The following is a 13,514-nucleotide window of genomic DNA, read 5'->3' as shown; positions in this document are numbered from 1 at the left end:
TATTATAATTATTTCTCCTCATTGCACAAGATTTATCTTTCACCTTAAATTTTGAATGAGAGAATATATAGCTACTGATTAGATATGATTAATACTGCAATTAAACCAATGTTATACAAACGAACGACTTTGCATGAGCTATGATCGTGTTCATGTCGAATAGTCAATTAATATAAATATAGTGTTCTGGGGACATTAGTATTATGTAAATGGTTCGTTTGCAAAGTGTCTTATGTATTAAGTAAGTATTTTATTCATTTTAAAATAAAATACGATGGTTATATAAACAATACATATTTATATACATCAACTTTTGGAACAAAAAACATAAATATGCAAAACAGCACGAACAAATTTAAATTAAATCTTAATTCGAATTATATTTTTTTGGTATATATAATCTCTGTGATATAAGGTTTCCGACGAATCCGTATAAACTGAAAAATATTTGTTTGAATACAGTGTCACCCAACTGTGTGTGCATTTCTCAACCCTGAGGCTTCCGAATCACAGTAGAGAACAATGAATTTATGTTCGCTATTGACAGTTCCTCTTACGGTGAAAGGCAGGCACAGAAGCCTGACCCAGGAGTATCTTTATTGTCAATGTAACAGGTGAAGGGCTGACTAATAACCATAAAAGGTTGTGATGCTACTGAATTATCTAAATATCAGTGAATGGAAAATTTAATGTCTACTTTTTCCATTAAAACGCACGCCATTCTTTGTGAACTTTATATTGGCAAAAAAGGCATACAAAAACTGACATTAAATACGGCTTTTAACCAATTAGTTTTTTATGAATGATCTATTGCGCATTAAAGATTATGGCCTAATGTTTTGTTTTTTAACAAGCATTTTGAACTTATTTTACAGTTTTTTTTTCTATAGACATAAGTATTTAGTAGTTTTGCATGCCTAACGGGATTTGTTAAACTAAGGCTATGATGCTTGAATCAAGATATTGGCTGTAACAATCGAATTTCAATATATCTTAAATATGATAAGGTTAAAGACTGTGAAACAATTTTCTTATATATATTTTGGCCCTATTACACAATCTATTGAGGGAAAGACCCTCTGAAGTAGACGAAGAAGACCGTTAGTAGTGTCATTGGACATTTATGTTAAATAGCCTATTAGTAAATTAGTTTAGACTTTTATAACTCATTAGTCTTACGTTAGGCTAGATCGTAATGTTTAACGATGAAGAAACTTTAGAAAATATATTTAGTTTGATAATAGTGATGACGATGAGATACAATTTGGAATACGCTAAGAAACAGATTTTTCAAATTTCCATATTTTAATCAAATCATGCAGCGGACCCAAAAACGATAGAGGCATTCGAAATGTTCTGTTGAAGTTTTTGTTTGTAATAAATGATATGTCTATCTATGTCTAAGTATGTAGTTGCGAATACCATGGACTGCAAAAAGAACCAATAAGTCCTTTCTCAACCTAATAAAAATCAGAAAATCATTTGACCAGGTAATAATTATAGGTCTAATAATCTCTCATGCACTGAGACAAGCCGAGCATAGAGTGGTGTGGCAGCAAGTTCATGTATCGCTTAGGGCTTTTAAAGATAAGCACGAGGTTCAGTAATGAACTTCGAGAAGAGAAGAAATAGAAACACTGTTCAATAGAAACTATCATAAATACGTATACGACATTTTACATTCAATCGAACAAACGACTGCTTCAAGTGCATACAAATACTGTGGGATAAATTCGGATCCATTGTACTATGGAGTCATTGATGAAAAATTGTATTTATATAAAAATATAATACGATTCTAAATAGAATGAAATCTACATAGACGCGACGATAAAATCCCAACATCCTATTCAAATTGACGTTGACAAGGGCGTAACCGGGGAGTCAGTGTAGCAGATAGCAAATTACTGTGTCGGTGTGTAAATAGATACGGTACAATCGATTGGATCAAGTCAATCAAAAAGGCCTAGCGCGAGACACAATGGCACAAAGTTTACGAGAGCTATGTACCGTAAGACGCAATACGTAGCATTATCAAGTTTTAAGTAAGAAAATACCTAAAGAAAGAAATGAAATCATTACTTATAAACGTCTCAACAATTCTATTGCCGTTTTAAGAGCTATGGTTGTGCTTGAATAAAACCGGCACTAGGCACTCTACCAGGTCGCATCGACCGTGAATCCGGCATACGTACAGTGGGACACCACTTCGCGACTCGTGCACTTCCGGTCTTGCATCCAACAATATATTTGTGATATGATTCAATAATATATTATGTGCAGCATCAAGTGATCGATACAAATCAATATTGTTTCAAAGACAATGTAGAGTTGTCAGTCCGGCAAAGGAAAATGTGAGTGCATTAGAAAAACATTTTGTATGGAATTTTTGATATTGCGATGTTGCGCACGCGTTTATAATTGAGGTACCCCTTACGTGTAAGGTTCATATTTCTAGGCGCAAATGTACGTTAATTGGTTTCTTTATATACAATTTATTATGATTGGTTGCATGACAATCATATTAGTACGTCAATATTATATAAAAAAGAAAGTAATCCGTTTATTTAGTATTAGAAAATTGAGAAATTTAAATGGAAAAAAATCTTAATGTTTTTTTAATCTGAACTTCTATACTACTATTATACAGAGGAAAGATTTATATGTCAGTATGTTTGTAACAAAGTAACTCAAAAAGTACTGGGCAGATTTTAAAAATTCTTTCACCATTTGAATGCTACAACTGTTAAATATAATGTTACTCAAGGTGTAAAAAAATGCCTATACCTAAAATATCTGCGAAAAATGTTCGCGAAATTTGTTAGGCATGCGTGTAAAAAAACATGTTTCCAAATATTAAAGAACATATCTACAAAAAATGTTTAAAAATGTCTACCCGTGCGAAGCTGGGACGGGCAGCTAGTAATAAAATAAAATATTTCTAAAAATATGTATTTCATATTCCTCAGGAATATTTAAAAAAGGAACAGCTAAGATACAGAAAATTTTAAAAGCATGCATTCCAATTTATGTTGTAATCCAATGCTAATAAGGGCCAAATGTTTTTTATAGGAAAGAGGGCGGTCGCGAGGAGGTGCCGACCAACGCGGATCAGATGACATCAAGCATGCGCACTGAACATACCTGCTGTTGTCTTGGCGTGTTGGTGGGAGTCTCGCTCATAGCCGGTATGTGCGCCGCAAAGACATTATTACCAAATATGACCTATATTATTATTAAAAGACCCTTGCGTGATATATTAAGGAGACAAGTTTAATAATGAATAGTCGAGTGTACAATTAATATTTGTCTATATTGTGACCCTCTGGATGACTAAAAAAGGAAGCACAAAGTACTAATCAAATCAAATTAAAATATCTTTATTCATATAGGTAAACATGTACACTTATGAACGTCAAGAAAAACAAATTAAATTGATTGTCAATTTACATTTACAACCAGTTCGCAAGTCAAGGGCGTAGAGCGGGTAAGAAGAACTGGCAAGAAACTTTCCGACACTCTTTTCAATCGCCAAGTTTTTAATACCAATTGTTTGAACTGGGGCAAATCAATCACAAGGATTAGTAGCAGTCTTCGATGCATTCATAGCAAGCTCTTTCAACAAAATTGAAGGCAATAAACAATCACAAACCGGAAAAAGACTCATGATACCCATGTACGTAACAAGTGCCCATCAAGGATGAAGATGATGGAATACTGGAACCCCTCTCAAGAGATCTAAGAATAGACCTGTCACTATTAACTCTCACCCTTGATACGTCTCTTTGATAATTGAATGATGCTTACAAAGTAGCTGTGCAGTATTATTTTGCAAATGCTTAAGTGTCTTAAAACCACTCGTTATATTATTTCTGTAAAAGCCTGGTTTGATTTGTGTTTACAGTTTAAGTACATATAGCAATGACTTCATTAAGAAAACTCTTAGTTAGACCATTATTAGTCCTTTAGCTGTATTAATCCGCTATTATCTCTTTTCAGCCCTCGTAGCTGTCATCCTAATGAAGGATAACACTGTTGAGCTAACAGTACTAAGACAAGTTCACGTGGTAAGACTTTTTTTTATAGAACAGGGGGCAAACGGGCAGGAGGACCATCTGATGTTAAGTTATACTTAATTCAGAATACGACTTGCATTCGATGTAAAGTGACCTGCCGCCACAATCACTTCTATAGGGTTCCCGGGGCGTTGCCGGCCTTTTAGAAGTCGGCAGGCCCTCTTCTTGAAGGACCCTTAAGACCTTGAATTGGTTCGGAATTTTTTTTGTTTTAACTTATAGTTGATAATGTTTAAGCAATAATAAAAAAAATATAAAAAAACTTTCGGCCATCTAAGACCCAGGAGTTTTTCACTTTGTTCAAAGTTTTTGCTTCATTCCAGTTTACATTTCATTGCTATAAATTGCATTGAATTGATAACTAATTCCAGTTAATGTCTCACGGCGAGCGCACACCGAACGAGCATGAACTCTCAATGTTGGGGACACCACCGCCTGACCACGTCTTTGTTCCCTACGGAGCTGGTGCCTTGACTAATGTAAGTCTTTAAACGAAAAGTAGAATACGAGGAGAAAATGGTTATAGTGAAATATGACATTATTACTTCCAAGTATATAAAAATAATATTGATTAACGAAAATTTGAAGAACACACGTAGATAATATATGTTTCAGGAAGGAAAAATGTTGACATACGAAATGGGTGCTCTTCTTCGTAAAAGATACAATGATTTCATGGGACCGTATTACATAGCTGGTATGTGACTCAATCATTCAATTCTATATCTATACTTATATTATAAAGAGTAAAGATTTGTCTATAAGTATGTTTGTAATGAAATGGCTCAAAAAGTACTGGACCGAATATCAAAATTCTGGCAGAATGACCAGCGTTGTGGAACACAGCCGCTCCACAGCATAATGCTGAGCCAGGGACAGTTACAACGACAAAGCACACACATAAAATGTACTTATTTCATTTTTGATTTTTTTGATAATTACTATTATTATTATTTTGTGTGTTTCTGTGTGTGTGTGTTTCGTTACTAATAAATGTTACGTCAATGACTTTATGTACTTTTCAACTTTTAAAATATATACTAAGTATGCAATATGTATCAGTAAAGTGTGAATGCATAAAATATAATTTAAAGATTAAAATTTTTAATTAAAATTTCCAATGTCCAAGAAATGTTCATTAATTAAAATGACACATTCGTTACAGATAACACTATGGTCATAGCATCTGATACGAGATTAAGTAAAATGACAGCTCTATTGATATCGGCTGGTTTATGGCCTCCGCCACCAGAACAAAAGTGGAATGATACATTAATGTGGCAGCCAGTCTCGTACGTCTATCCAACGAGAAATGAAGATTTCGTAAGTGTATTCTGTTATAACATAATTTTAGATTTGTTTATACATTAAATGTTATTATTTGTGCAACAGTAAAACCTCTTTTTTAAGCGATTTTCTTTTTTTAATGGACTGACTTTTGATTGCTTTTCGCTTCACTAAATAAAGACATTATGATCATATTACATTCATTAAGGACTAAGCTACTTAAATATTAGATTTACACATATAAGCCAGACTATCCTTGTCTCTAATAACACTATACCAACCACGAATGGTAACCAAATGTTCGACAAGAAATTTACTTAATTTTTTTATTATTATTTCATAGCCACGCGATTACAGAACAATTAAAAGTAATCTGTTATGTTGAAAAATTACAGTTGCAATATGAAGAGAATTGTCCTAGATATGGGCAAGAAAAACAAAGACTCTTAAAGGCGTACATGGAAGAGGGTCTACTAGCGCCATATAAGGACTTATTTTATAAAGTTGCACATCTCACTGGCACAAACTTTTCTACGCCCCAAGACGCGTATCACCTGAGCAATTTATTTTTAATTCAGGTAACTATTCTAAAATATTATTATACCAAAATCAGTATAGAACTTTAAAATTAATATTTCACTTGATTTTGATCGATCAAAAGTTCTAGACTTTTATTTTATAAGGTTTTTATAAAGTCAAAACTAATATATATTAAACTTTGTTTACAGGAAGACATTAAAGTACCAAATCCGAAATGGGCTAAGCACGTCAAAAGAAAATTATTAGATGTAGCAAGATTGGAATATATGATGATGTTTCAAAATAATCTACTTAGGAAGCTTAGTGGAGGTAAACCTTCCAATCTATCCATTACACTCCCTTGATTTTTATAGCAAGAAAATCTTGTACGTAAAAATATGAACCGCAGTCAATTACAATATTATTTCTGTACCACCCAAAAAACAGCGTTTATAATCAGTGTCTGTTAAGTGACAAAGGAAATATGACATACACCAATTGTATGTAGATAAAAAATACAAACTATCATAGACAAGGAAATTTAACCTTCTATATTAAAGGAATGTAACAACCATCAAAGCAGACTATACCATAGCCTGCTATTATCAGATTTTTGTATTATTATTAAAATCATACAATTTTTATTTTAAGACGTATTTTACATTGAGCAAAAAATTTATTATATTGCTTTGATTGTCGTAAAAAATGCAAATTATGTATTAAATTAGAATTATCTTCTCTTTTGACGCGTATTATCCATTATTATCCGTATAAGCCTAGTGCAGTCTACGATAGTGGCAAAGTTTTAATCAGAGTTTATTTCAAGGTGCATTACTAAAGCAAATAATAAAAGAGGCGGAATCAAAGACGGTGGAATCGAATAGCCCATCGGTGATAGTTCGTATCGGGACCCCTGTCTCCGTAGCTGCTTTGCTATCAGCTTGTGTGGGTCCTCCGCCACGATTACCAGACCCAGGAGCGGCCTTGTTATTTGAGTTACACGAAAAATTACCTTCTGCTAAGAAGACCGATCAAAAAAGTTTATCGGATGGACAGAAATATGGATTTAAGGTAACTTGAAACTTGGACACAACCAGAAAGTGTGCCACCACAATCTTAATAATCTATGACGAAAATAGATAATGCTTGCAAAGATATTCCTAAAAGTATTGTATTATCTTTTATTAACATAACTTTTACACATTTAAAGAAAACACTTTTTTTAACGGATTGAAGTTATGTATTATTGTAAACTTATAATTATTTAAACATAATTTTAAATTTATCCGACGTTTCGCGTGCTTTACAGCGTACGTGGTCACATCACGTCGGATTCAATCCGTTAAAAAGTGTTTTCTTTAAATATTCCTAAAAGTATTTTAGTCAAATTAGTAAATATTTGTATTATTATTATGGACTTATAAATAAAAAACTTTAATGTCTTTTACGTAGTTATTTAGATATAAAAAAGCCCTTTGTAATTTTTAAGTGTTTTGTAGTAATTTGTAAGTAATTTGCTTTAATAGCGTATATTTATTTCAGATCTATTATTGGGATGACGACTCTGCGGAACCTCGTCTAATGGAAGTACCTGGGTGCAACGCGTTTTGCCCCCTCGATACGTTCAAAGACTCGACAAAATATATTGTTTCCTTAGATTATAAGAAAGACTGTGAAGCTGTTCCTACTTAGCTAAGAAGGTTGTCCAAATCTGTTCATGTTATTTTGGATTCGTCTATATTGTCTGGAAGAAACTGCTTTTATCAAACCAATATTTGTCTTTTTGTTTTATGACATTATGATGGAAATAAAGTGTTATTATTATATTGTTACTAATAGTTACTAGAATATGTATTTTTATTTAAAAGTATTTTTTGTAAACAGATGTGGACATCCCTCGTGTCTATTGTTTGGTAGATTAGATTTAACAATTGGCTTGTTCCTATTTATCTCGTGTGTATTAAAAGTGATTAAAAAAAAGTATTTGTGTTTTAGTATAACCTAAATAAGACCTATGCAATTGCAATATGCAATATCCGGCCTAAAAAAACATGCAAATGATTCATAACATACTAATGATAATTAAAAATAATACATAGTTCGTTACCTTCATCAATCTTGAGTCCCGTTTCATCGGTGGGAATGTTCTTAGATATATCTTCGAATGTTTCAGCACCCCAACATTGTACGCCGCGTAGTTTGAGATACTCTGCTATTAATGCTGCTATGTGGAGCTGACAACACATTGCCTGAAAAATAGAATAAAGAATATTAAAAATTAATACATACTATCGTCATAAATTAGTTTTCTTTCTATTTAAGTTGTGCATTTATACTAAAAATGTTTGTGCAAATTTACGGGTGATATATATATTCGAAATTAAGGTTTTATAAGATGGCGTTAACAGGAAGCAATTAACTAATTATTGAGTCAATCGTTAAAGTTAAGTATCACAAGAGAAAACTGGTTCTGTTAATGTAGAGCTTCATATAAAACGGACGTCCAATACCTCTCAGTATTAATTTCCTATATTATATATATGCCTGCAGCTTGAATAAGTCCTATTGACAAGAATATACCAGATTAATATTAAAAAAGTCTTACACCTTTTCCAAGACAATTGTAGACAAACATACATACACTTCTGAAGTTTAGCTTGGACGCCTGAATATATCGATATTCGGTTATATAAGTCTGTTAATATCATAAGAAATTTACCTCATCATGATCGCCATTCCTCGAATGTAAATCAGCAAGTGTCGCAAGCCATGCGTGACGTAAACGGGGCGTGGCACGACAAGAGGCAGCGAGGGCGAATTGGAGCTCGGATAGTTGAATGCTGCCTGCGCCTAAATACAGATGAGCGAATGACCATAGACATACTTCTTTTTCATCGTCTTGTGAAAGCAACAATCATTACTTGTTTTGGCTTCTTAAAATGTAATGGTTCGAATTCTTTGTTAAAAATTGTTGATACGGTCAGATTTAATCGGCAAACACAAAACATGGTCCTTCGAGCCGGATTTTACTGACTTATCTACAATATTATTTCTTTATATAGTGTATGGGGCAAAAAGGAAGATATATGTTAAATAATATCGCTACACATGGACACTCAAAATATTAGAAGGCACGCGAGTGCGTTGTCGGTAGGTAAGGGGGGCTCAATTTCCGCAACTAGACTCGATTTTGGTCCATTTTGCGTTGTCGGTAGGTATTGTCGCTCTCTTACTTTAAAGAATCTGAGTTAAATTGGTAATGATAAGGAGAGTCTAAGAAGTTAAAGTGCAGTACATATAAAAAAATAATTTACCTGTTCCCCCTCCCGCAGCACCAGCAAGTCTAGCTCTTGCGCCAACAACTGTGCGTACGCGACGCATTAGTTCAGCCACCTCGCTTGAAAGACCTAAAATATAAATGTTTATTTAAAACGTAAAAGATCTAAATTTTTTGCTTCTTGAGAAAAAAATTGTTGGTTTAAGTCTTAGCGTATAAATATTAAATTCCACTTAGTGTATTGTTTCTCTAAGTGTGATCCTGTAGTAAATATAAGTTGATAATTAAACCACTATTCACACACAAAACTTATTAAAACAGGTATTTAAAGGACTAACCTGTCAAAATGATTGAGGTAGTTTTTGAGATATAAGTAAAACTTTGAGATTAAAGACTACTAAACTGATTTTGATATAAAGTTGCAAAAAAACCTTGCTATTTAACTTTCCGTGACATTGGAAAACATAGGTTTACGAAAATAAACACGTACTTGAAACCTAGAGACTTAAATATATTTCAATACCAACAATAGAACTTTTACAGGTTTTATATGAACACACCACTTCGCCAAGATCAATTATAAAATAACTAAAGAGGCGCTAATATAGGTTATTATTATTATTTTACTCTAGTAGATCATGAATTTATGATTTTAAATTTATAATTTTTGTTTTAATTACCTGTTCCTTTCATAGCCTTATCCCCTGTTGCAAAACAGTTGATGACCGAGAGAGATTCTTGAAAACGTTTGCAGTTCAATGCCGTTGAGTTGTCTAGGAGTTTAGACACCGCAATAATTACCTATGTCAAAAATATTATATTGTCTTTATCCCTTGATAGACAAATCTTTGATTTTATTATTATTAATTACGTAAACATGTATATTCAAACTTAAACTTATATATACTCTTAGATTACTAACTTCAGCTTGGAGTTCAGTCAAATAAAGTAAATTTTAACCAGTTAAAGTTGAACTAGATTATTGAATAATCAAGTTAAGTTTTACAAAATAATTAGATAATTTTTCTTTAAAGACCTTTAGGTTGTACCAGGCGTAAAAAAATACCTGAAGGTGAACCCTAGTAAGGTTTCCACCCGTAGCATGTTGGAAGTTAGCCCTCATCAGTAGATATAGGGCAGCGGCTGCCTCGCGACGAAGCCACGCCGCTCTTGCCTCACAAAGCTTCACTACTGCACTTACTATGCCCGCGCAAAGTGTGCTGCCACCTAAAAATGTAGACTTAAAGTCAAACATCATATACAAAATACTTAAATAATTAAAATTTCCCTTCATATATTTTTTTAAAACCCATTTTTTAAGTCCAAGGTCCATAAAAAGGCTGCTTATGTTCAGAATAAAGTGGAAAAAAAAATTAAGCGCACAGAATATGTTTTGCATTTTTCAATTTCTATATCATAAAGGCAATGTTGGCCTAGTGGCTTCAGCGAGCGACTCTCATCGGTCGTAGGTTGAATCCCCGGCCGTGCACCAATGGACTATATCTACGCATTTAACATTCGCTCGAACGGTGATGAAAAACATTGAGAGGAAACCGGATTGCCTTAGACACAACAAAAAGTCGACCACATGTCAGGCAAAGAGGCTGATCACCTACTTGCCTATTAGATTTTACAAACGATTATGAAACAGCTACAGAAATCTGAGGTCCAGACTTAAACAGGTTGTAGCCCCAGTTTTTTTAATTATAATTCTGTCCCGATATTTTCGTGTTACAATAAACGTCACGGGTGGCTAAGTTTTTGGCAATTCCAAATGACGCAATTAAATTCGAAGCTCATATACGTAATATTATATTATACGTACGTACGTACTACGTAATATTATATCATTTATTTTATATAACTAATGTATACGTTACGAAATAATATGACAAAAAAATTTAGATATACCGTCAAACAATGTTTCCGAAAACTGATTGATATATGCTCTCAAACCAGCAAAGAGGTGTTTATAAAGCGTTTCGCTTTGAGGCAATTGTAGAAGTTTCAAATATGGTTTGATGGATTGTCCTTCTGCAGCTCCCAGGTTTTTCATATAGAGACAAGCACGGTCTATAATAGTGAGACCCACCTCGGTTGCTAAGCAACCGGCAGATACCACTGCGATTTCTGACATTGCTTCCAGTTCTGAAAAAGATTTCAAAATGTAGTCAAATATCATTTATTATTATAGATAATACAATGTACACTTATGAACGTCAAAAAAGATATATACATTAAATGCTTCTAATTTTACATTTACTGTCAGTTCTAGGGCGTAGAACGTAGGAGAAGAACTGGCAATAAACTCTCCGCCACTCATTTGAGTCATAGCCAAGAAAGAGCAGTGCCATTTTTATTGAGAATTAGTAGTTAGTAGAATTCGAAAACGAATATTTCATTCGGAACATAATTTTCATTATTTATTTAGGCACTTGTGAGTGTCCATGGGCGGTCATATCACTTCACTACAGGTAAACATGTTTGCCCTGTTACATAATAAAAAAATAAAGATCTATGAATCTTTCTTTAGTTTCTACTTATTTTCGTTATTCTGGTATTAAAATTTATTATTTTTCGTAAAATCTTCAACCGATCGCGTGGCCAAAAATAGTATTGGATCATTAAAGTTACAAATAAAAATAGATCGAATAGTATTTTTTTTGTTAATTTTACATTATATTTTGTTTGAAAAATGCGCTCCGCGTTTGAAAGGTATACGTATATATAACGTATACGCTATATCGTATTACTTGGAAATAACAAATCATCTTACCGGTAGGCACCGTTGTATTAACCAAATTCTCTCTATTAACTGTATTATTTTTCTCAACGATTATAGGTGGTTCCTTAGAGAAATCAGGCGGGCTCATTCTCGCCGGCAACGTCCTTGCCTTCATCGGTTTCGACTTGTCATTACAATCGGGTGTGGACACTTTTAATTCAGACAAAATTTTCTTTTTTCCCACGTATTGAAATTGCTCAGCACATATTCTGTAATAAACATATTATTGTTATAATTTTTTTTTATTATAGATGTTCCCAGATATTTTTGTTATATTATAATAAATACCCTAAAGGCCTAAACTATAATATTATAATAAACCCTAGACTATACAAAATTTTCATATTATTATTGTCAATTGTCATACACATCAACCATGAGCGAACCAAATTATTTAACATATTTTTATTCCGATCAGGTTATACTCTTTATTCTAGTAGATGGTTGTAGAAGACTACGGTGTTAGACCTGTCCCGCCTAAGACAACGCACACTGCATTTCCAGGTTAGCTTGCATACTTACTCTAAAACGTTGAAGAACGATTGTTGCTGAGCTGGCGTATACGTCCTCCACCATTCTACGAGTCTATCTTCATCCAAATATTTCAACACAAACAAGAAACACAGAAGCACATCCCGTACCTCCTCAGCGGACATCACACCGAATCTAAACACATACAATTAGATAATTTACATTTAAGGTCAGTACTTATACGTATTAAATAACGACGTTAGACCATTTTGGAACAAATACGTCACAGACACAATATGAGAGGTCGAGTATAAAATATAAACTATTGATTAAATTGCGGATATTATAAGTAGATTCTCACATTTTAGAAAAAGTACCACAACAATGATTATCAAATTTTAATAACTACTTTCAACCCTGGTAAATTTTTGCATCATGCCAACTCATCATATGATTATTTAAATGATTTTAAATCACCAAGATATCTCTCTTTTTTAAATTCAAAAGTCGTCTTACCTGTTAACCTGATCGCCAATTTCGCTCAATTGCAGTCGACTATTTCTTGGTAGAGAGTCCCCACCTGACATTGTCGACACTGACTCTAGTGAACTATGCGATATGTTATTTACGTTATCTACAAATATAACACGTATATAACAACACAAGAACATCACATACATATGCACAATAAATAGCGTTTAATGACTAAATTAAAATTTATAATTGTTACTAGTATTTTCAGAAACTGCAGCAATAGGGCTCTTTTTGACAGTTATTAGAATAATGCGAGTTTTGTATATTAATTAAGTCGATATTAGCTATAGTAAAAATTGAAACAGAAAATTAATTGTTCTTCCATTCCCTTCACACAGTGTAACACTTTCACACACTGTGTTAAATAACAATAATTTTGACTATTGCTATTCATTGTTACGTTGCAATAATTGTATTTATACTTTAATTTGTAGTTGTAATAAAAAATTAAAGGTGTCGTCCTGCCCGGCGGGAGACAGTCAAGCCCAGATTTATGCCAGATCGCGTGATGGATAGGCTTCTATGTAAAATATAGTAATAAAGAAACGTACGAAATTAATTTAAA

General features: G+C 33.1%; 2 protein-coding genes across 3 annotated transcripts in view; one reads left to right on the top strand and one right to left on the bottom strand.

Moving 5' to 3' along the window:
• LOC110994180 (dedicator of cytokinesis protein 9) overlaps positions 1-13,514 on the bottom strand; it is a 44,040-nt gene that overhangs the window by 15,503 nt on the left and 15,023 nt on the right. The window contains exons 21-29 of the mRNA XM_045629917.1: positions 12,932-13,049; positions 12,467-12,610; positions 11,936-12,153; positions 11,071-11,307; positions 10,226-10,386; positions 9,840-9,960; positions 9,197-9,289; positions 8,602-8,732; positions 7,990-8,131 (exon numbers count right to left, since the gene is read on the bottom strand). Of these exons, the coding sequence (XP_045485873.1) occupies positions 7,990-8,131; positions 8,602-8,732; positions 9,197-9,289; positions 9,840-9,960; positions 10,226-10,386; positions 11,071-11,307; positions 11,936-12,153; positions 12,467-12,610; positions 12,932-13,049 (1,365 nt within the window). The remainder of the gene's footprint in view (positions 1-7,989; positions 8,132-8,601; positions 8,733-9,196; positions 9,290-9,839; positions 9,961-10,225; positions 10,387-11,070; positions 11,308-11,935; positions 12,154-12,466; positions 12,611-12,931; positions 13,050-13,514) is intronic.
• Positions 118-7,862, top strand: LOC110994181 (venom acid phosphatase Acph-1). Of its 2 annotated transcripts, none has more exons than XM_022260699.2 (10): positions 118-241; positions 3,073-3,188; positions 4,000-4,067; positions 4,448-4,555; positions 4,692-4,773; positions 5,242-5,399; positions 5,759-5,941; positions 6,092-6,212; positions 6,709-6,953; positions 7,425-7,862. In XM_022260699.2, exons 1-10 carry the CDS (start codon positions 210-212, stop codon positions 7,572-7,574), a joined length of 1,263 nt encoding a protein of 420 aa, XP_022116391.2. In that variant the 5' UTR covers positions 118-209; the 3' UTR covers positions 7,575-7,862. The 2 variants fall into 2 exon arrangements, with proteins under 2 accessions (XP_022116391.2, XP_022116392.2); XM_022260700.2 differs by lacking the exon at positions 118-241 and adding an exon at positions 2,082-2,354.

This window comes from Pieris rapae, chromosome 10 (genome assembly GCF_905147795.1).
Source record: "Pieris rapae chromosome 10, ilPieRapa1.1, whole genome shotgun sequence".
Taxonomy (NCBI): domain Eukaryota; kingdom Metazoa; phylum Arthropoda; class Insecta; order Lepidoptera; family Pieridae; genus Pieris; species Pieris rapae.
Note: the sequence above shows the minus strand (reverse complement) of the source record. Positions and strands in the feature narration are given on the sequence as shown.